The sequence below is a fragment of the Hemitrygon akajei genome, chromosome 9 (genome assembly GCF_048418815.1).
Source record: "Hemitrygon akajei chromosome 9, sHemAka1.3, whole genome shotgun sequence".
In the NCBI taxonomy this organism is placed as follows: Eukaryota; Metazoa; Chordata; class Chondrichthyes; order Myliobatiformes; family Dasyatidae; genus Hemitrygon; species Hemitrygon akajei.
The window spans coordinates 25,278,560-25,300,835 of NC_133132.1; the positions used below are offsets into that span (position 1 = coordinate 25,278,560).

The 22,276-nt window shown below is 45.7% G+C and overlaps 1 protein-coding gene across 1 annotated transcript in view; it reads right to left on the reverse strand.

Annotated features, from left to right (window-relative positions):
- Positions 1-1,116: 1,116 nt before the first annotated feature.
- sxph (saxiphilin) overlaps positions 1,117-22,276 on the reverse strand; it is a 91,484-nt gene continuing 70,324 nt past the window's right edge. Inside the window, exons 11-16 of the mRNA XM_073055674.1 lie at positions 14,328-14,507; positions 11,343-11,505; positions 5,194-5,276; positions 4,369-4,553; positions 1,251-1,437; positions 1,117-1,160 (exon numbers count right to left, since the gene is read on the reverse strand). Coding sequence (XP_072911775.1) covers positions 1,117-1,160; positions 1,251-1,437; positions 4,369-4,553; positions 5,194-5,276; positions 11,343-11,505; positions 14,328-14,507 — 842 coding nt within the window. The remainder of the gene's footprint in view (positions 1,161-1,250; positions 1,438-4,368; positions 4,554-5,193; positions 5,277-11,342; positions 11,506-14,327; positions 14,508-22,276) is intronic.

Consider the following 22,276-nt stretch of genomic DNA (forward strand, 5'->3'; position numbering starts at 1 on the left):
ATGGACCACGTGTGTACAAGCAGATGTGGTGTTAACCTCCTGTTACGGTTTGGGCTGAAGGGCCTGGTTCTGAGCCCCAGTGGTCTTGGCCCAAAACGCCAGTTGTTCGTTTCCCTCCATAGATGCTGCCTGACTTGCTGAGTTCCTCTAGTACTGTGCGCGTGTGTGTCTAGATTTCCAGCATCTGTAGAATCTCTTATGTGGGACTGTTTCTGTTCCCTGTTGTGTACTTAGTGTAGTGGCAGTGACATAAGAGAAGTCTGTGTCCAACTGTGTAGAATGAGGCAGGAAACTGTTTCCCTTCTGTCCACACCCCCCCCCCCCTAACTTCTGTAGCAGATCTGCATGATCCAGTTAAACTCATTCAAGTGTGGAGGTTCATTATGCACAGACTGGAACAGCTTTCTTTAGTCCTCACCCTGCTTCGACCCTTACTTGGAGGAGCTTCCAAACCAGCTCAATGGCTTGCAATGCCAGGAACATCTGGCTGCGTTTGGGGGCACTGTTCCCAGGTGCATCGTAACTGAAATGCTCCTGCACACACAGCCTTCATTGCTGCACAGCTGGGATTTTTTTAATATAATGTGGCGCAGTTTTCAAGCCGTGTAAAAGCTTCCTGCTCAGAGCAGTGGTCAGTCTACTCAGTTGTAAATAAAAATGAGAGGGTGTGTTGGTCGGGTGTCAGTGGGAAGAGCAGAGCCCTCTCTCACTCTGCAGCTCTCGATCCTGGGCTTGGAGAGGTCCAGCCACTCCTGGGTTTCCAACCTATCCAGGGCCACAGTTCAGGAACCAGAGCTGTTGGTCATTGTTATTCCTGCAGATTCAGTGGGTGGGATCCCATCCTGTCAGTCTGTCAAGGGGTATTACAGTGACTCATGTGTCCAACGGCAGGCAAGCGCACAAGCAAACAGAGAAGTTAATTCAATGCCCTCCTCATTTTACACAGTCTGTTACCTTCCCCCACTCCCGGGCGCTTAGCTATGATTATTCACTTCATTCAGGACACCGGTGAGGGGTGTTGTCAATGACCTGTCTGGATGGAGAGGGAAATGAACATGGGGCAATGTGGAGCAGAGAGGCTCTGGGCTCTTCCCCCTGTGACTGCTGGCACCAGCTTCACCAGTGGCTGCAAACATCCCGGTGGCAGAATTCCAGGATTTCTGTGGAGTAACAGGATGGGAGATGTGTTTGAAATCTTTCCGAGGGAGACGATTATTACCCATTGTGATAATCCTGCATGAGGACGCTACCTGAGTGTGTGCAGCTGAAGACAGACTCGGCCAGGCTGACAAAAGCATCGCCCAGGATGTCAGCGTAGCTCAGGTGAGCCGCTTGGCTCAAAGACCGGGTTGCATCCTTGAAGAGCAGGTCACTCTCTTTATATTTTTTGGACTGGAAAAGCTGGAATTCAGAGAGGGAGCTGGGCCCAAAACGTTCCTGAAAAAAGATGGGAAGGAACTGGTGAACAGCTCTTGAAAGCAGTAGGTCCTGAGACAGCAGTAATATTCATACGTGGGGCAGCTTGTGTCACTGGGGCTGTTAGTATCACTCTACCAGTCCAAACCAGTCAAGTGGGCAACTAACAAAGTTTTCTGACCATATCTCAAATCTTACAAAGAGAAACTTAGTACTTTGGCTCAGTTTTCTTTTGTGCTTATAAGGAGGAGCATATTCAAACAGAGGGGAGGCTTTGTAGGGTAGAGGTTTATGTAATGATGTACGGTCACTGGAAACAGGTATGTAGAACTCTCTTCTCTCAGAGGGGCTGGATCTCTGAAGATACAAGGCACAGAAGAATCTGGAAGTAAGGAATTACTTCTCAAGATTCAGAGCAGTCAATCTGGAATGGAGATTAGAAGAAACTGCTTTTGCAAAAGAGAAAAGAATCTGTGGGGTTCCCTGCCTAGGGATACAGTGAAGGATACACGAGACACAGTTAGACTTTTGCATAGTAGGGAATTAAGGGTTCTGGGGAAAAGGCAGGAAGGTAGAGCAGAGTCCATGGTTACCTGAGCCTATTGAACAGCAGAGCTGGCTTAATGGGCCAAATTGCCTACTTATGAACCCACCTGTCAAATCTTTCTGCTATGGAATGTACATAAAAATGCTTATCAGGACACTGAGAACTTGGCACAGTGACAAAAGAGTTTGATAGAGTAACGTAGCAAAGAGCTCTCTGCATGTGAGACTGGAGACAGAGGGGAAAGTAGTAAAGATCCATTGGGGGATGTGAGAGAGCCTTCCTTTCCCAGAGTGCATGGCGTAGCTGAGCAGAGCACATCCAGATGGAAGAGAAATAGGCAGTAACGTCAACCTGGCTGCATAAAGAGTGATGAGTGGAGGCAGTACATAGTTGTTGGGATGAATGGCCTATTCCTGTGCTCTAAGTACTTTGCGAGGGTGAAGAAGAAGCTGCCTTCTCCGTACCTTAGACAGTGAGCTGACTGCTGCTTGTTCAGCCATGGGAATGTTCCTCTCTGAGATTAAATACAACAATATCTGGAGCTAAAGCATTGGGATACACCTGTGTTGTCTCTCCAGAAAACTAGGGCACCTGGTCAACCATCTGCATTGCAAACCTGCCAGGTAGTCAAACTCAGCTACCCTGTGCCAAAGAGTGGCTTAAACACCCACACATCATGGTACTGAGATCTGTGCTCCACAATTAGTTGCACATCTGACAATCTGGTCCCATCCACTTACACCACTGGATCTACTAGACAACGTGGGAAGTTTCCCCAGGGGTGTCCTGATCACATGATGCTGGACATGTGATGCCCACCAATCGTTGGCAATGTGATGACTGTGGTCATCGGAAATCAGCACTCACTCTCCAATAATCTGCTAACTGATAGCTATTTTGGATTATTTGAGCCACTTGGCTCCAGACCTGACCATAACCTCGGTCCAGATGTAGATTCAGAGTTACAGAGACTGCTTTCACAATAGTATGCCCTGATAGAGCCAGAACACTCCAGTGGTTGGAGTCACACGTCGCACCAAGGAAGATTCCAGCTCTGTTACATCACCACTGTTCCTCAGGACAGTGTCCTTGGCTAAACTTTCCATCAATCAGGAGTGGGGAAGTTCTATGACAATTATACAATGTTCAATTCTGTGCACAGCTCCTCAGTTCATGCATGAAAGGAAAAGGGAGTGGCAATCTCCAAGAGAGGGTTTAACCACCCTAACCATCTACCTGAATATTGAATGGTATTATTATTACCAACCCCTCGCCTTCAATATCCTGGGAGGTCATAATGGGAGAGACTTGTCTAACGATGCAGGTGTAAGGTCATAATGGGAGAGATTTGTTTAACAGTGCATGGTTATTGACAACCGAGGTATGTAGAAACTTCTTCTCTCAGAGAAGCTGAATCTCTGGAGATATAAGGGACAGAGGAATCTAGAACTAGAAGACATAGCCTCAAATTTCAGGGTGAGTAGACTTGGAATGGAAATGACAAGGAACGGTTTTTCCACCATAGAATAATGAATCTGTGGAATTCTCTGCCCAGGGAAGCAGTGGAGAAAAACATTCGACTGGCCAGTCACGTTAACGTGGTGGCCACAGAAGCACACCAGAGGCCAGGTCTCCTGCAGCAGGTGAGCCAAGACCAGAGTGTGATGGGATTCTCTCAATTTACCTGAGTGAGTGCAAATGCAGCACCTCTTGAGGAGCTTGGCATCACCCACTCAGAGAGGGGAGCCACTATGGCAGAGGGAAGGGCTAGAGGAAGCTGACTGGCAGCAACATGTCCCAGGATGTGAAAGCAGTGTATTGGGCACCGGGGTTAAAGCAGGTTCCTTCACCCTGACAGTGGAATGAGGCCAAATCACATGTGGTTGGTGAAACAGTATTATAGCAGGGTCTGCTCAAGGCACAATACATGCTGCCCCGTCCAGTTGTTCTCTTTTGACCTGATAGAGGTTTATAAAATCTGATAAGGGGGATGGTGACAGACTTTTACCCCAGGTAGAGAGTCCGAAACGAGGGATAGAGCAGCACAGTGAGAGAGGAAAGATTTAAAAGCATCCTGACGGGCATCTTTTCCAAGCGGAGGAGGGTAGGTAGGTGGAATGAGGTGGCTATAATTGCAACATTCAGACAAGTTCAAGAATAAGAAAGGCTTAGGGGCCTAATGCAGGCAAATAGGACTAGCTCAGTAAGACAACCTAGTGTGAATGAATTGGGCCAAAAGGCCTGTTTCTGTGCTGTACATCTCCATGACTCTATTTTTGACTTTCTAACCAATTCATTATCCCCTCTTGTAACCACCTCTCCTCCTCCTGACACCACCTCCCCACCACCGTGCCTGATCCCCGAGGATGAAATGATGAGATGTACGTCATTGATCAGATACAAACCTGGGAGTTCATCAGGAAGTCTCTGGTTTTGGTGGCGATGACAGACCTGGTCATGACAATGTTTGGAGGGACAGCTCCCAGGTTGCACGAATCCCACTCTGTGAGTGGGGCACGGCTTCCACCCGGACAGAGCAGCTCGAAGTCATCGAAAGTCCAACCTGTGGCCCAGCCACTCCTGCCCAGAGCTGCAGGGGAAGGGCCACAGTTAATGAACATCTCTTTTGAAAGCTGAGAAGAATTTCAGTAATTCCTAATTTCTGTCCTTCAGGTTGTGCCAACATGAATCTGTTCACAGAGTTGAAATCACAGTGAACCCCTGAAATGTGTGATGCTGGCTCTGGGAAGACATCAGCCATTAGTTCCAATTCCTGTTCACCCTGTCTATATCCTTGTTATCCTTTCCTGTCCAGGTATCTGTTCCAACATTGGAATAAAATACACCTCCATCATTCAGCCTCCAGGCTTGCTCCACATATCCAACACCCTGTGTGAGAGAAACTGTCCAGATCACCTTTAAATTTCTCCTTACACATGTGCTCTCTTGCTCTAGCCTCCCCTCCTGTGAGAAAAAGACTCTCTATCTACCCTATCTATGTCTCTTATAATATTATAAATCTCTGCAAGGTCTCCTCTATCCTCCATCGTTCCAGTGAGAACAAACCCTCTGTATCTAAACTCTCCTTATATCTACTGCCCTACGTTCCACTGGTTCTGAACACTGTAACCCCCATCCCAATCTGATCATCACTATACATTCCCATCCGTTCACAGCTGACACATTTTCATTTTTAACCTATTTAGAACAGAAGCTGAAATCTATCTTACCCTCAATGTTTTCCATTAAGTTGTGATGCTCCAGAAAGGCGACATCGCCAAAGTTTTTCTGATTGGAATTCCCAACTAAACACCTGGAGAAACACCAGCAGTTAATCTCTCCCTCTGTTCATTGTGATACTTCTTCCCTATTCTACTTTGTGTCCTATGATCAAACTTACACTCTACCATTCAGACACCATCCACCACTTCCAGTCTGTCACAGCTCCATCTCCGGTGGCTGATCTGAGTTCCCTGGGAAGGCTGACTACAGGTGTCTGATGAGCAGCATGTGGGCATGACCCATGGAGATGGAACAGGAAAGACGATAAGGAAATGAGATACAGCCCCTCAGTGTCCAGTAACAGCAGAACCCCAGACAGTTGTTCATCCCCAGCAAAACCTTAGCAATGGTTGCACTGAGCTTGAGTGCATCCCTCAGCATGTCCTCACGGACATCTCGATGAACTGGAAGACCAACAGGCAGACCAAAGAGCATCTTTCACTGAGTTGAGGATCTTCCAGCAGCACCTGATGTCTGTCTGTGTGTACGTCCCTGGGAACAGCCCATAGATCAGCTGTTAGGCAGCAACTCTGGATGACTTGGGACAGGGATCCTTGCATCCCTCTCCAAAGCCTGCGGAGAGATAGACGTTAATCTCATCCTCAACGCAGCTGTTCGTGAACAGTGCGTGTTGTGGGATGAGACTTGGACAGGCATTCAGAAGCGAGCTTACTCTGGGACTGAAGGTCTATTGCCCCAGGTATAGGAGAGGTAGAAATGGCATCCGTCTATGCCCCCCCCCCCCCATGTAGAGGAAGGATTCCAGATGGAGAATTCTAATGTCTTCTCCCTAACTCGGAGGATGAGAGAAGGAGGTGGACCCAAAGGGTCAGGTTCATGGCCTCTGCATCTTTTCACTGTTCAGATTCAGATGCATTTATCACATGGACATCGAAACCTACAGTAACGTGTGCTATTAGTTTTAACAGCCTGCAAGTGTTGCTGTACATTCCAGTGTCAACACAGCATGCCCAGAGTGCTCAGTGGAACAATAAAGAACTCAATGAAACAGAACAAGCAGCAAAACAGCAAAGCAAACCCCTTTACCACTCACATACACAGACAGTCTTCCAGTGCCAGGGTACGGATTGACTTACTGGCTCCGATCTTCAGTATCAACCACTGGACTAACCGATGATGGGACCCCGAACTTCAGGCTCAAACTCTGGACGTGCCAATTAGACAGCCCTTGGGCTTCTTGCTGGTGTGGACTCCAAGCTCATTTGAGCTCAGGGTTAAGACCTAGACTGATGTCCTTCACCTGTCTGGACTCTGTCATGGAGCAGAGTGGAGGCCTGACCCCAAACCTCCGCACATTCCTGTCCCTAATCTGACTTCTAACTACTCTCTCTGTCCCAAAAACCATTCCCCTGACCCTAAAAATAAACAACTAGCTCTGAGCCACAATCTTGATGGAGACCACAACTTGGTGCCATACTGAAAAACTGAGCGAAGACGGACAACACTTTCACGGTCTGTCTGGGTGGTCCAAGTGCTGCCCAGGCAGCTGAATTGAATAAAAACCTCTTCCAGCAGGCAGAAAATACAAAAGCCTGAAGAAGAGCTTACATTCCACTGTTATCTGACTCTTGAATGGGCCTCTTGTACGATAAGAGGGACTCTCGACCTCACAATCACCTTTGTTATGATGTTGCACCTTATTGTCCTTATTGCACTGCACCTGTTCAGTACCTTTTACACGTTGTTCTGCGTTGTTACTGTTTTCCCTCATACACTGTGTGATGATTTGATCGTATGCAGGACAAGCTTTTCTCTGTATCTTGGCATAAGACAATAGTAAACCAATACCAATAATTTGGAGAAGGAAGTCTGAGAATCCGAACAGGAGTGCTGCCGGAGCCATTTTGATTTTTTCTTCTCGTCGGGGTTAAGAGATGAGACTGCACAGGCGTGTGACATCGGGCAGTGAAGCGCGGAAGATTTAAAAGGAACCCAGCCTTATACAGTGGGCAGCGTCGTTTTGCAGGCAGCAGAGTGAAGGCTTAAGGGCTTTGGCTCAATGGGCTTAGGCAGAAACGGTCAAGGCAAGGTAGGTTTAGTTTTCAGTTTCTTCCTATTATTTGAGGAAAGGGGGAATTATGAGTGTGAGGGCAGCTTGTTGTTCTCGGTGTCGGATGTGGGAGGTCCTGGAGTCTCCTAGTCTCCTGGACATCCATATCCGCGCCAGGTGCGCTGAGCTGCAGCTCCTAAGGGACCATGTTAGGGAACTGGAGCTGCAGCTCAATGACCTTCATGTCAGGGAGAGTGAGGAGTTGATAAAGAGGAGTTACAGGCAGGTGGTCACACCAGGGCCACGGGAGACAGACAAGTGGGTCACAGTCAGGAGAAGGAAGGGGAAGAGTCAGGTACAAGAGAGTACCCTAGTGGCTGTACACCTTGACAATAAGTACTCCTGTTTGAGTACTGTTGGGGGGCACAGCCTACCTGGGGGAAGCAACGGTGGCTGTGGCTGCGGCACAGAGTCTGGCCCTGTAGCTCAGAAGGGTAGGTAAAGGAAGAGGAAGGTAGTAGTAATAGGGGAGTCGATAGTTAGGGGGTCAGATAGGAAATTCTGTGGATGCAGTCAGGAGACCTGGGTGATAGTTTGCCTGGATGGTGCCAGGGTCTGGGAAGTTTCTGATCACATCCAAGATATCCTGAAATGGGAGGGTGAAGAGCCAGAGGTCATGGAACATATAGGTACCAATGACATAGGTAGGAAAAGGGAAGAGGTCCTGAAAGGAGAATATAGGGAGTTAGGAAGGGAGTTGAGAAGAAAGACCACAAAGGTAGTAATCTTGGGATTACTGCCTGTGCCACGCGACAGTGAGAGTAGGAATGGAATGAGATGGAGGATAAATGCGTGGCTGAGGGATTGGAGCAAGGGGCAGGGATTCAAGTTCCTGGATCATTGGGACCTCTTTTGGGGTAGGTGTGACCTGTACAAAAAGGACAGGTTGCACTTGAATCCTAGGGAGACCAATATCCTGGCAGGGAGATTTGCTAAGGCTACTGGGGAGACTTTAAACTAGAATGGTTGGGGAGTGAGAATCAAATTGAAGAGTCTAGGACAGAGGAGGTTAGTTAACAAATAGAGAAAGCTTGTAGACAGTGTATGAGGGAGGTTAGGCAGGTGATAGAGAAGGGGAGTGCTCAGACCAAAGATGTAGAGAAAAGGAAGAAAAAGAAGATAGTAAAGTTGTTTGCACTGTTAGAGATAAACAGAGAGTAAGAGGTGGAGAATTTTTTAAATGCATCTATTTTAATGCTAGGAGCATTGTAAGAAAGGTGGATGAGCTTAGAGCATGGATTGATACCCAGAAATATGATGTTCTAGCTATTAGTGAAACATGATTGCAGGAGGGGTGTGATTGGCAACTAGATGTTCCTGGATTTCATTGCTTCAGGTGTGTTAGAATTGGAGGGGCAAGGGGGGAGATGTTGCATTGCTTGTCAGAGAAAATATTACAGCGGTGCTTTGGCAGGATAAATTAGAGGGCTCGTCTAGGGAGACTATTTGGGTGGAATTGAGGAATAGGAAAGGTGTAGTAAAACTTATAGGGGTGTATTATAGATCACCTAATGGGGAGCAAGAATTGGAGGAGCAAATTTGTAAGGAGATAGCAGAAACTTGTAGTAAGCACAAAGTTGTGATTGTGGGAGATTTTAATTTTCCACACATAGACTGGGAAGCCCATTCTATAAAAGGGCTGGATGGTTTGGAGTTTGTAAAATGTGTGCAGGATAGTTTTTTGCAGCAATACATAGAGGTACCGACTAGAGAAGGGGCAGTGTTGGATCTCCTGATAGGGAATGAGATAGGTCAGGTGACAGAGGAATGTGTTGGGGAGCACTTCAGGTCCAGTGATCACAATGCCATTAGTTTCAATAATAATTATGGAGAAGGATAGGTCTGGTCCCAGGGTTGAGATTTTTGATTGGAGAAAGGCTAACTTTGAGGAGATGTGAAAGGATTTAGAAGGAGTGGATTGGGACAATTTGTTTTATGGGAAGGATGTAATAGAGAAATGGAGGTCATTTAAAGGTGAAATTTTGAGGGTACAGAATCTTTATGTTCCTGTTAGGTTGAAAGGAAAGGTTAAAAGTTTGAGAGAACCATGGTTTTCAAGGGATATTGGAAACTTGGTTCAGAAAAAGAGAGAGATCTACAATAAATATAGGCAGCATGGAGTAAATGAGGTGCTCGAGGAATATAAAGAATGTAAAAAGAATCTTAAGAAAGAAATTAGAAAAGCTAAAAGAAGATGTGAGGTTGCTTTGGGAAGTAAGGTGAAAATAAATCCAAAGAGTTTCTACAGTTATATTAATAGCAAAAGATTGTGAGGGATAAAATTGGTCCCTTTGAGAACCATGTGCACACAGCTATGTGTGGAGCCAAAAGAGATGGGGGAGATTTTGAACAATTCCATTTCTTCGGTATTCACTAAGGAGAAGGATATTGAATTGTGTAAGGTAAGGGAAACAAGTAGGGTAGTTATGGAAACTATGATGATTAAAGAAGAGGAAGTATTGGCGGTTTTAAAGAATATAAAAGTGGATAAGATAGTGTAGAAATAGCAGGGGCTCTGACAAATATTTCAAATGTCATTAGAAACGGGGTTAGTGCCAGAGGATTGGCGTATTGCTCATGTGGTTCCATTGTTTAAAAAGTGTTCTAAGAGTGAACCTAGCAATTACCGGCCTGTAAGTTTGATGTCAGTGGTGGGTAAATTAATGGAAAGTATTCTTATAGATGGTATATATAATTATCTGGATAGACAGGGTCTGATTAGGAACAGTCAACATGGATTTGTGCGACAAATCTTACTGAATTTTTTGAAGCAGTTACTAGGAAAGTTGACGAGGGTAAAGCAGTGGATGTTGTCTATATGGACTTCAGTAAGGCCTTTGACAAGGTTCCACACGGAAGGTTAGTTAGAAAGGTTCAATCGTTAGGTATTAATATTAAAGTAGTACAATGTATTCAACTGTGGCTGGATGGGAGATGCCAGAGAGGAGTGGTGGATAACTGTTTGTCAGGTTGGAGGCCGATGACTAGTGGTGTGCCTCAGGGATCCGTACTGGGTCCAATGTTGTTTGTCATATACATTAATGATCTGGATAATGGGGTGGTAAATTAGATTAGTAAGTATGCAGATGATACTAAGATAGATGGCATTGTGGATAATAAAGTAGGTTTTCAAAGCTTGCAGAGAGATTTAGGCCAGTTAGAAGAGTGGGCTGAAAGATGGCAGATGGAGATAAATGCTGAAAAGTGTGAGGTGCTACATTTTGGTAGGAATAATCAAAATAGGACATACATGGTAAATGGTAGGGCATTGAGGAATGCAGTAGATCAGAGTGAGTGATCTAGGAATAATGGTGCATAGTTCCCTGAAGGTGGAATCTCATGTGAATAGGGTGGTGAAGAAAGCTTTTGGTATGCTGGCCTTTATAAGTCAGAGCATTGAGTATAGGAGTTGGGATTTAATGTTAAAATTATACAAGGTATTGGTGAGGCCAAAGTTGGAATATTGTGTACAGTCACCAAATTATAGGAAAGATGTCAACAAAATAGAGAGAGTACAGAAGAGATTTACTAGAATGTTACCTGTGTTTCAGCACATAAGTTACAGAGAAAGGTTGAACAAGTTAGGTCTTTATTCTTTGGAGCGTAGAAGGTTGAGGGGGGACTTGATAGAGGTACAGTATTTAAAATTATGAGGGGGACAGCTAGAGTTGACGTGGATAGGCTTTTTCCATTGAGAGTAGGGGAGATTCAAACAAGAGGACATGAGTTGAGAGTTTAGGGGCAAAAGTTTGGGGGTAACATGAGGGGGAACTTCTTTACTCAGAGAGTGGTAGCTGTGTGGATCGAGCTTCCAGTAGAAGTGGTAGAGGCAGGTTCAATATTGTCATTTAAAAAAAAATTGGATAGGTATATGGACAGGAAAGGAATGGAGGGTTATGGGCTGAGTGCAGGTTGGTGAGACTAGGTGAGAGTAAGCGTTCGGCACAGACTAGAAGGGCCGAGATGGCCTGTTTCCGTACTGTAATCGTTATATGGTTACCAAAAAACAGCTGGAGTGGTACTTACCGCAGTGCCCCCAGGTTTCCATAGTAGAGTTCATCATGGTTGGCAGCACACCGCAGACCGGAAATCTTTGAACCAGCTTGCTCCCTGCCAACGCAGACTTTACAAAGTTTGCCCATAGTTCTGGAGCCGGGCATGCAGGCCTTACGGAAGTAATTTGTGTAGGCTGTGGGTCAGTGAGAGAGAGGTGTCCGGTCAGAATGTGCAGAGAGCACCTCTGGGAACATTGGCTTGTTGAGTATGATTGAGGCTAACCATCTGGTGCCTTGGGTTTTCCCAGAGGCTGAAGGGGCGAAGTTCATTTGGTGCTTCATGCCTCCTGCCTACTGCCAACAGTACCTCTCCTGAAAGTGGCTGGATGGTATCGGGTTGATTGTGAGAATGTGGAAAGTGTGTATGTGCCCATTTCACCACTCGGTGATTCGAATGACTAGGCCTCTTATGCACGCAAGGCTCTTCTCTTTATGCGTGGGTATTCGACTGCGTATATTTTCATCTCTGTGGGCCTAGTTCATCACTCCCACACTACAAGTTGCCCTGTGTGTACCGTGGTTAACATGATTCAGTAAATGTTTAATCCTGCTTCTCCATTGCCATTCTTGCTCCAAGTATACGCAACAGTAGCTGTGTGTGGGTGTCAGGATAATGACTTCTGCAGTGCAACAGTCTGCCAGCACTGTGGGAGTTATTATCCTGACAGCTGTATGAAGACACCCTCTGGACTCAGGGCTGGGCTAGGAATGGGAGGGGGATAGGGATGGACACAGGAGGGAATAGAGAACCTGGAGGTCTTGCCACTCCCACCCTCAAAAATGTTTACCTATTCCACACACAAAATGCTGGTAGAACACAGCAGGCTAGGCAGCATCTATAGGGAGAAGTTGTTGTTTGAATTTCCAGCATCTGCAGATTTCCTCGTGTTTACCTATTCCAACTACCTTTCACCCATCTCTAATCCAATTCCTCTATGATCAAATGTATTCGGATAAAATAAAAAAGCAGCCACAAAACCCTGCCATCGCTCCTGTGACTTTACTCCTGGGTGTTTGGTACGGTGCACTGGAGTTTCACCTGTAACGCCTGGGATGGCCGCCTGACCAGTGGACCAGGTGTTGGGTGACCATGGTCCATCCTAAGGAGCAAAGAGGCAACCGGAGTGAAAGGGTGTGGGCAGCAGCATGAGGACTCCCACAACAATTTCTGAATTTTCTCCCCATTCAGAAAATAGTCTATTCCTTTCTTCCTTCTATCAAAGTGAATGATCATACACTTCTCTACACTATACTCCATCTGCTTCTTCTTTGCTCATTCTCCTAATCTGTCTAAATCAGGGGTTCCTTGGTTAATGGACCCCTTGGTTAATGGTAGGGGTCTGTGGCATAAAAAAATTGGAAACCCCAGTCTAAAACTTTCTGCAGACTCCTCACTTCCTAAACACTACCTGTCCCCCCAACTATCTTCGTATCGTCCACAAACTTGGCCACAAAGCTATCTATTGTATCATCCAAATCATTGACATATAACATGAAAAACAGCTGTCCCAACAAAGACCCCTGCAGGACACCACTAGTCACCAACAGCCAACCAGAATGAGAGTGAAGTGTCGCCTCACCTGGAAGGACTGTCTGGGGCCCTGAATGGTGGTGAGGGAGGAAGTGTAAGGGCAGGTGTAGCACTTGTTCCATTTACAAAGATCGCTCCCTACGCGACTCCCTTGTCCACTCGTCCCCCCCATCCCTTCCCACCAATCACCCTCCTGGCACTTATCCTTGTAAGCGGAACAAGTGCTTCACCTGCCCTTACACTCCCTCCTTCACCACCATTCAGGGCCCCAGACAGTCCTTCCAGGTGAGGCGACACTTCACCTGTGAGTTGGCTGGTGTGGTATACTGCGTCCGGTGCTCCCAGTGTGGCTTTTTATATATTGGTGAGACCCGACGCAGACTGGGAGACCGTTTCACTGAACACCTACGCTCTGTCCACCAGAGAAAGTAGGATCCCCCAGTGGCCATACATTTTAATTCCACGTCCCATTCCCATTCTGATATGTCTATCCATGGCCTCCTCTACTGTCAAGATGAAGCCACACTCAGGTTGGAGGAACAACACCTTATATACAGGCTGGATAGCCTCCAATCTGATGGCATGAACATTGACTTCTCTAACTTCTGTTAATGCCCCTCCTCCCCTTCTTACCCCATCCCTGACATATTTGTTTTTTTCTCTCTCTCTGCCCATCACTCTGCCTGTTCTCCATCTCCCTCTGGTGCTCCCTTCCCCCTTTCTTTCTCCCTAGGCCTCCCATCCATGATCCTTTACCTTCTCCAGTTCTGTATCACTATTGCCAATCACCTTTCCAGCTCTTAGCTTCATCCCACCCCCTCCGGTCTTCTCCTATCATTTCGCATTTCCCCCTCCCCCTCCTACTTTCAAATCTCTTACTATCTTTCCTTTCAGTTAGTCCTGACGAAGGGTCTCGGCCCGACAGTGCTTCGCCCTATAGATGCTGCCTGGCCTGCTGTGTTCCACCAGCATTTTGTGTGTGCCATGTGTGGCACCTTATCAAAGGCCTTCTGAAAATCCAAGTAAACAAAATCTACTCACTCTCCTTTGTTTATCCTGCTTGTTATTTCCTCAAAGAATTTCAGCAGATTTGTCAGGCAAGAATTTCCCTTAAGGACATGCTGTCTTTGCCTATTTTATCATGTGCCTCGAAGTACCCTGAGACCTAATCCTTAATAATTGGCTCTAACACCTTCCCAACCACTAAAGTCAGGCTATCTGGCCTATAATTTCCTGTGTTTTGCCTCACTCCATTATTAAAGAGTGGAGTGCCATTTACAATTTTCCAGTCCCCTGGAACCACTCCAGAATCTAGTGCTTCTTAAAAGATTACTAATATCTCTTCAGCTACTTACACACACAAACACAACTCTATCTCATGAGATACAGAGATAGAGCCTACAGAGTTCCTCAGGGCACCCTCACCTTCATTGATGTCGCAGGTATCCGTGTCGTTGTGAGAGCGGACAGTGAACTTTGCCAACAGCAGCCATCCAGCAGGGCTGTACACGTGGCTGTGACAGCTTCGCCTCCCTGCCAGGTTAAATAAGTTCTCGCCCCGGGACACCTTCTTCACCACTGAGACTGCGTAGACAGGAGGCGGCCCTACAGTGGGATGCCAAGGTAAGAGAAACATAGAACAGTAAGCACAGGAACAGGCCCTTTCACCCACTGGTCATTATACTAGCAGTGAGAAGGGTAACAACCATTACCACTACCTCACCCTGCAATGGGCACCTGTCATCAAGCACTGACTCACCTGAATCAGCAAGTTATCTGCCCACTTTCAGTGCTCTGATATGTCAGTGGCTCCTCCATCCTCAGCCTCCCACTGACCATCCACCAGCCCCAGCTCCCTTCTCCTGTCATCATTGCACTGTACCCCACCTTTCCCTCTGTGGACACCCGGCTGCAGATGATGGGTGACCTCCTGCCTTCGCACACCAAGCAGCTGTCAGAGAGCCATAGAGTATGGAAACAGGCCCATCAGCTCACCCCCTTGGTGCTGACCACCAACACCTATTTACACTAATCTCAGGGTGGGTTGAGCAAGCTAAAACTTTTCTCTCTGGGTGAGGGAGGATGAGAAATAGAAACATAGAAAACCTACAGCACAATACAGGCACAATACTAGGCTTACCCATAGCCCTCTATTTTTCTGAGCTCCATGTACCTATCCAAAAGTCTCTTAAAAAACCCTATCATATCTGCCTCCATTACCGTTCCCGGCAGCCCATTCCACACACTCACCACTCTCTGAGTAAAAAAAAACTTACCCCTGACATCTCCTCTGTACCTACTCCCCACCACCTTAAACCTGTGCCCTCTTGTGGCAACCACTTCAGCCCTGGAAAAAAGCCTCTGACTATCCACACGATCAATGCCTCTCATCATCATATACACCTCTATCATCCTCCGTCGCTCCAAGGAGAAAAGGCTGAGTTCACTCAACCTGTTTTGGCATGCTCTCCAATCCAGGCAACATCCTTGTAAATCTCCTCTGCACCCTTTCTTAAGAAATGCTTTAACAGAGGTGTGCAAGATGATCAGAGCCACAGATTGAGTGGACAGCCAGAGATTTTATCAGAGGGTGGAAAGAGCAAATAGGAAGGGCATAATTTTAAGGTGACTGGAGGAAAGTACAGGGAGATATCAGAGCTAAGTTCTTTACACAGAGAGAGGAGTGGTGGCAGAGGCAGATACACAAGGAACATTATCTCAGATAGACATATGGATGAAAGAAAACTGGAGGACTATGTAGGTTAGATTGATCTTGGAGTAAGCTAAAAGGTCAGCACAGGGCCTGTACTGTGCTGTAGTATTCTATGTTCTATGACACACCGAGTGGTTTTGATGATAGAGAAGTTCTGGATATACGGGCAGTCTCTGAGGCACTGAGCACTTTGTATTTATATTCAATGTTCTGTTCATTTTGCATCACGTCAAGAGGAAAGAGCTGAAGAAGGTGATGAAGCACAAGGAGAACATGGACATCTCTGAGCAACCATAAGCTGGAGATATTCCAGTGAAACTCTGCACGAAACCGGGATATTATCAGAGAGGATAGGAACATCCATTATACATAGAACATTACAGCACATTCCAGGAGCTTCGGCCCATCATGTTGAGCCAATCTTATAACATAATTCAAGATAAATCTAAGTTTCCCTCCTACATCTTTCTATCATCCTTGTCAGGCAAGAATTTCCCTTAAGGACATGCTGTCTTTGCCTATTTTATCATGTGCCTCGAAGTACCCTGAGACCTAATCCTTAATAATGGGCTTTCTACATCTTTCAATCAATCTAAGAATTGATTGGCACAATCTACCACCACCCCTGGCTGGGTGTTCCATGCACACACCAATCTGTGTAAAGAACTTACCCCTGACATCCGCCCTATAACTTAAAATTATGCCCCCCAGTATTAGCCATTTCCATCCTGGGAAAAGGTCCCTGGCCATCCTCTCGACCTATGTCTCTTATCATCTTGTACACCTCTATACAAGTGGGCCCTTCAGCCCACTATACCTGCACTGGACAGTTTTGCTGCATAGTCAAATGGGACTCATTGAAAATGGTAAACAATGAGTCAGAGGCAATGTCCATGTTACTCAAACATTCAGGCTCGACATGTATAGTATATGATTTAGATTCCCCAAGAACTCTACCTTGTCAACTTCCCTGTTGATCTTACTGGCTGATGCACAGCTCCCCCAGAGAAGACAGAAGCAGCGTCCTATTAACAGTGAATTCTCAGAGTGGGCACATAATCGGGAGCCTTTACACACGACTTTCTTTGCTGCCACACTGTCTGATATGTTAAGGTGTTCTTTGTGAGAATGTACCCGTGACACAGAGCTACAGAATGATTAAGGGCAATCGATAATTGGTATATTATTGTCACAGGGACCAAGAAACTGCATAAAGCCTTTGTCTGCATACCATGCAAACAGATCATTCTGTACACAGGTACAAAAAATAACTAGAAAAGGGAAAACAATAACAGAATGCAGAGTTACAGATACAGAGAAAGTGGAGCACAGGCGTTTGACAAGGCTGACAGAGATCAAGAGTTCTTCTTTTACTATACGAGAGATATGTTCAAGAGTCTGATAACAATGGCTGAATTTTTCATACAGGGGGTAGTGAATATCTGTAATGACCTGCCTGAGAAGAAGGTGGCAGCAGATACAACTACATTACCAAGGCATTTGGACAAGAACCTAGATTGGAAAGGAGTCGAGAGATATTGGCAAACACGAGGAAATCTGCAGATGCTGGAAATTCAAGCAACACACACCAAATGCTGGTGGAACGCAGCAGGCCAGGCAGTATCTATAGGGAGAAGCACTGTCGACGTTTCGGGCCGAGACCCTTCGTCAGAGATATTGGCAATTGGGATTAGCGTGTTAAAGTCAAAGTCATGTTTATTGTCCTCTGCACAAAAACATGTATGCACCAGTGCAATGAAAAACTTACTTTGCAGCAGCATTGTTGGCACATAGAACATTACAGCACAGTACAAACCCTTCAGCCCATAATCTTATGCAACCTTTAAATCTATTTTAAGATTCCTCACCTTTCTCTCCTTTAGAGCCCTCCATTTTTCTATCATCCATGTCCCTAACTAAGAGTTTCTTAAATGTCCTTAATATATCAGACCCTACCACCACCCCTGGCTGGATGTTCTATGCATCCATGTTGAGTGTATAAAAAATCTACCTCCAAGATCCTCACCATACTTTCCAGCAATCACCTTAAAATTATGCCCCCTTGTATTAGCCATTTCTGCCTGGGAAAAAGTCTCTGGCTGTCCACTTGTTCTATATCCCTTGTACTCCTTCTCTCTAAAGAGAAAAGCTTAAGCTCACTCAACCTTTCCTCATAAGACATGTGCTCTAATCCAGCCAGGATTCTGATAAATCTCCTGTGTACCCTCTCTAAAGCTTCTACATTCTTCCTATAATTGTGTGGGGAGGAGGGATTTGGGGGTTGATAATCGTGCTGCCATTCTTTTCTTTCTTGGGTTTGTGGCTATCTGGAGAAGAAGAATTTCAGAGTTGTAATAAAGTAATCTTTGAACCTTTGAAATACATTAGACATTAAAGTCAGTATGGGATAGATGGGCCGAAGGGCAAGCTTCAGTGCTGTGCAACTCTATGACTCCATACTCTTCAGAGTATATAGATCCACACACTTCATTCTAGGGGGAATGGTATCAACCTGGAATCCAAGGTCTCTGCTCTATGTATGTACTTTGTACAGCATAAACCTTTCAATCTCAATGTGCCTCATGTTGATGTCATTCACAGTTCAATTTCCACCACAGCATGCACTCCCCATTCTGTATATACAGCTCCTAATCTCAATGAGAGCTGGTCACTCTTCTATCTGTTAGAAAATTGTAATATCAATTGCATTCATTTGAAGAATTGCATTCATTTGAAGAAGACTAGAATATAAAACCAAGAATGCAATGCCAGGACTTTATGGGCATTGGTCAGACCACATTTGGAGTATTGCGAGCACTTTCGGGCCTCACATCTAAGAGAGGATGTACCGACATTGCAGAGGAACAGAGGATGCTCGTGAGAATGATCCCAGGAACGAAATGAGGGAGTATATGAGGAGCATTTGTTGGCTCTGGGCCTGTACTCATTGGAGTTTAGAAGAATGGGGCGAGGGTCTCATTTCAAGAATCACTAGATTCTGGAATAGTTCCAGAAGACTGGAAAATTGCAAATGTAACTCCACTCTTAAAGGGAGGAAGGCAGAAAAAAGGAAATTATAGATCAGTTAGCCTAACTTCAGTGAAGATGTTGGAGTCCATTAATAAGGATGAGGATTTGGGGTTCTTGGAGGAACATGATAAAATAGGCCAACAAAAGCATCGTTTCCTTAAGGAGAAATCTTGCCTGACAGATCTATTGGAATTCTTTGAGGAAATAACAGCCAAGACAGACAAAGGAGAGTCAGTGGAGGTTGCTCACTTGGATTTTCAGAAGGCCTTTGACATGTTAAATGTCAATGAGTTGGATGATGTAATTGATGGCTTTGTGGCTGTTTGACAATATGAATTCTGAGGAACAAGTAGTATTGTGGAAGTAGGGAGCCTGCAGAAGGACTTATAGAAGTTGGGAGAATGGACGAAGAAATGGTAGTTGCAATATAGTGCAGCAAAGTGTATGGCCATGCATTTTAGTCAAAGGAATAAAAGTGTAGACTATTTTCTAAATGGGAAGAACATTCAAAAAGCAGAAGTGCAAAGAGACGCATAGGATTTCCTAAAGGTTAATTTGCATATTCAGTTGGTGATAATGCAAATGCAATGTTTGCTTTCTTTTTGAGAGGACTGGAATATAACGGCACAGTATGTAATGTTGAAACTTTAATTAGACTGCATTTGGAGTATTCTGAACAGTTTTGCACCTCCTATCTCAAAGGTTTGGTAGCATTGGAGAAGGCCTACAGGAGGTTCACAAGAATGATTCCAGGAATGAAAAGATTAACATATGAAGAACGTTTGATGGCTCTGGGCCTGTATTTGCTGGAGTTTAGAGGAATGGGGAGGGGTAGAATCCCATTGAAACTTATTGCATATTGAAAGGTCTAGATAGAGTGGGTGTGGAGATTATGTTTCCTATAGTGGGGAAGTCAAGGACCAGAGGGCCTCAGAGTAGAGGGACATCCATTTAGAACAGAGATGAGGAGGAATTTCTTTAGCCAGAGGTAGTGAACCTGTGGAATTCATTGCCACAGACGGCACAGCAGGCCACGTTATTGAGAACATTCAAAACAGAGGTTGATAGGTTCTTGATTACTCTGGGTGTCAGAGGTTGTCAGGCCTATACAGGCAGGCAGCACCCGGTCTCCACCCAGCTAACAGGTCACCTGCCTCTTGTTTTCAACTCATCACCTTCAACCTATTTAAACCCAGCTCCTATCCACAGTTCTTGAACCAGCCAGCCTCAACCAATTGCTCCAAGCCTTCAGTTACCTTGTGTTAATATCCATTCTCTCTTATCTTGTGACCCCTCATGGCTTCTTATTTGGCATTTTATTGGTTGCTCGCTGCTGAACAGTCTCTGTGGCTCTGCGTTCGGGTCAAGCCTCCTCTACATTTCCTGATAGGATGGGTGAACTAGCAATTGACCAAGCAGAGTTTGCTCACCTAAAGGAAGTCATCTGCCTTAATGAGTATACAAATCAGAAGCAGCAGGAGACCATCGACCTTCTGTTCACCACTCTCAATCAACCCTCCATCTCATTACAGCAAACCCTCACCAGTCAGCCTCCTCCCTCAGAACCTCATACTGCAGTGCCCGAACATTTCAGCTGATCCTCAACCCAATGCTGCAACTTCCTGTCCCAGTGCATCTTGCACTTTGAGATGCAGTCATCTCTGTGTTCTACAGACTGGGCCAAGTTTGCCTTCATCATCTCTCTTTTAACTGGGCAAGCACTGATTTGGGCCACCACTAACTTGGAACAATTAAACTATAATCTGCAATAAGTAAGGTGCTGAGATGTGCCGGGTTTTTGACCATCTGGGAAATGGAAGCGAGACAGGAGGTAGGATAGCTCACCTTCATGTTTGGAGCTGGATTATGCCATAGAATTCAGGACACTTATGGCTGAGCATGGCTGGAGCACAAAAGCACTCCTGGCCCATTACCATCACAGCATCTCTGAGTCCTTGAAAGATGTGCTGTCTACACCAACCATGAAAGCCTCGTCACTCAGGCCCTCCCTGTTAACAAGTATCATATTGAACGACCATCCAGGTCACCAGCCAGAAGTCCAGTTCCATTTCCCAAACCATTTCAGGCTGCAGGTCCCATGCAGTTAGAGAGAGCTCCCTTAGCCTGCTCCTACCTCCCAGGAGTGTGAGTGTTGGAGAAACAACTTGTCTGCTTACTGTGCCCACTGCATCTGGGAAAACAGCATCACCAGGATCCAGCCAGCCCCTCATTCCAGCACCATTGTCCAACTCGCTTTCTCTGTTCTCCTCTACACCCCAACTGCTCTACGTGCACAGGAGGTTCTGGTGGATTTCAGCACAGCAGGCAACTTCCTAGACTGGACTCTGTGTGTGCAGCTTGGACTCCTAACTGAGCCCATCTTTCACCCTGTCCACATCACAGCCATTGATGGACATCCCTTGGGGTCTGGGATGGTCAGAGCATGCACACGGCCTGTGCACATGGGCATCAGGGAGCACCACAAGTCCATCCAATTCCTCTTGATTGACTCACTCAACACTCCTCTCATCTTGGGTTACCCCTAGCTCTCCACTCACAAGCCTCACTTCAACTGGTCATCCGGTTCACCTCTGAGTTGGGCACCCACCTGTCTGCAACCTCTGTCAGCTTCAGCTCGTAAATCAGTGGAGACAGAGCTCACCAAACTCTTGCAGGAATACCATGACTTAGCCATCGCCTTCAATAAAGGCAACACCCTGCCACCTCACACACCACACCAGCTAGTGCACAATTCTTCTTTGTCAAAAGGAAAGGTGGGGGACTTCGTCCTGGTATTGACTACAGTGGACTCAATAAAATCACCAGTAAGCACTGTTACCCTCTCCCCTTGACAGGTAGCACATTCAAAAAACTCTGCTGAGCCCGGATCTTCACCAACCTGGATCTACAGAGAATTTACAACCAGATTTGCATCCACTGGGGAGGGGGGCAGGGGGATGAGTGGAAGACAGGGTTCATACACACACTGGCCACTAAGAATACTTGGTGATGCCTTTTGTACTTTCCAACAGTCCAGTGTTCTCCAGGCATTCATTTACAAGATCCTCCATGGCATGCTACACAGCTATGTGCTTGTTTACTTCAAATACATTCTCATCTTCCCCAAGATCATATCTGTCACATCTGCTCAGTCCTTCAGCATCTCCTCGAAAACCAGCTGTACTGCAAGATAGAGAAATGCCAGTTCCACACCCCAGTCATTTCCCGTCTGGTTTCCGTCCGTAAACAAGCGGAAAAGTGAGAAAATAAGCATGTTGTAAGTTGCAGAGAAAGGGAAAGGGATGCAAGGAATATGTGGAATAGTGTCGGGTCCAGGGTTCTGAAATAAGGAGAGTAAAAGCTGACAATACTCTAAGTATGATAATAAACCAGGATGCCTTTTAGAATCTACACTCCACTTCTATGCTTAAATCATTCATGCATGCTGGTATATGGTGCCTATAAAAACTATCCACTCCCCTTGGAAGTTTTCATGTTTTATTGTTTTACAACATTCAATCACAGTGGATTTAATTTGGCTTTTTTGACACTGATCAACAGGAAAAAACTCTTGTGTCAAAGTGAAAACTAAACTCTATAAATTGGTCTGAATTTGTTACAATTCTTAAAC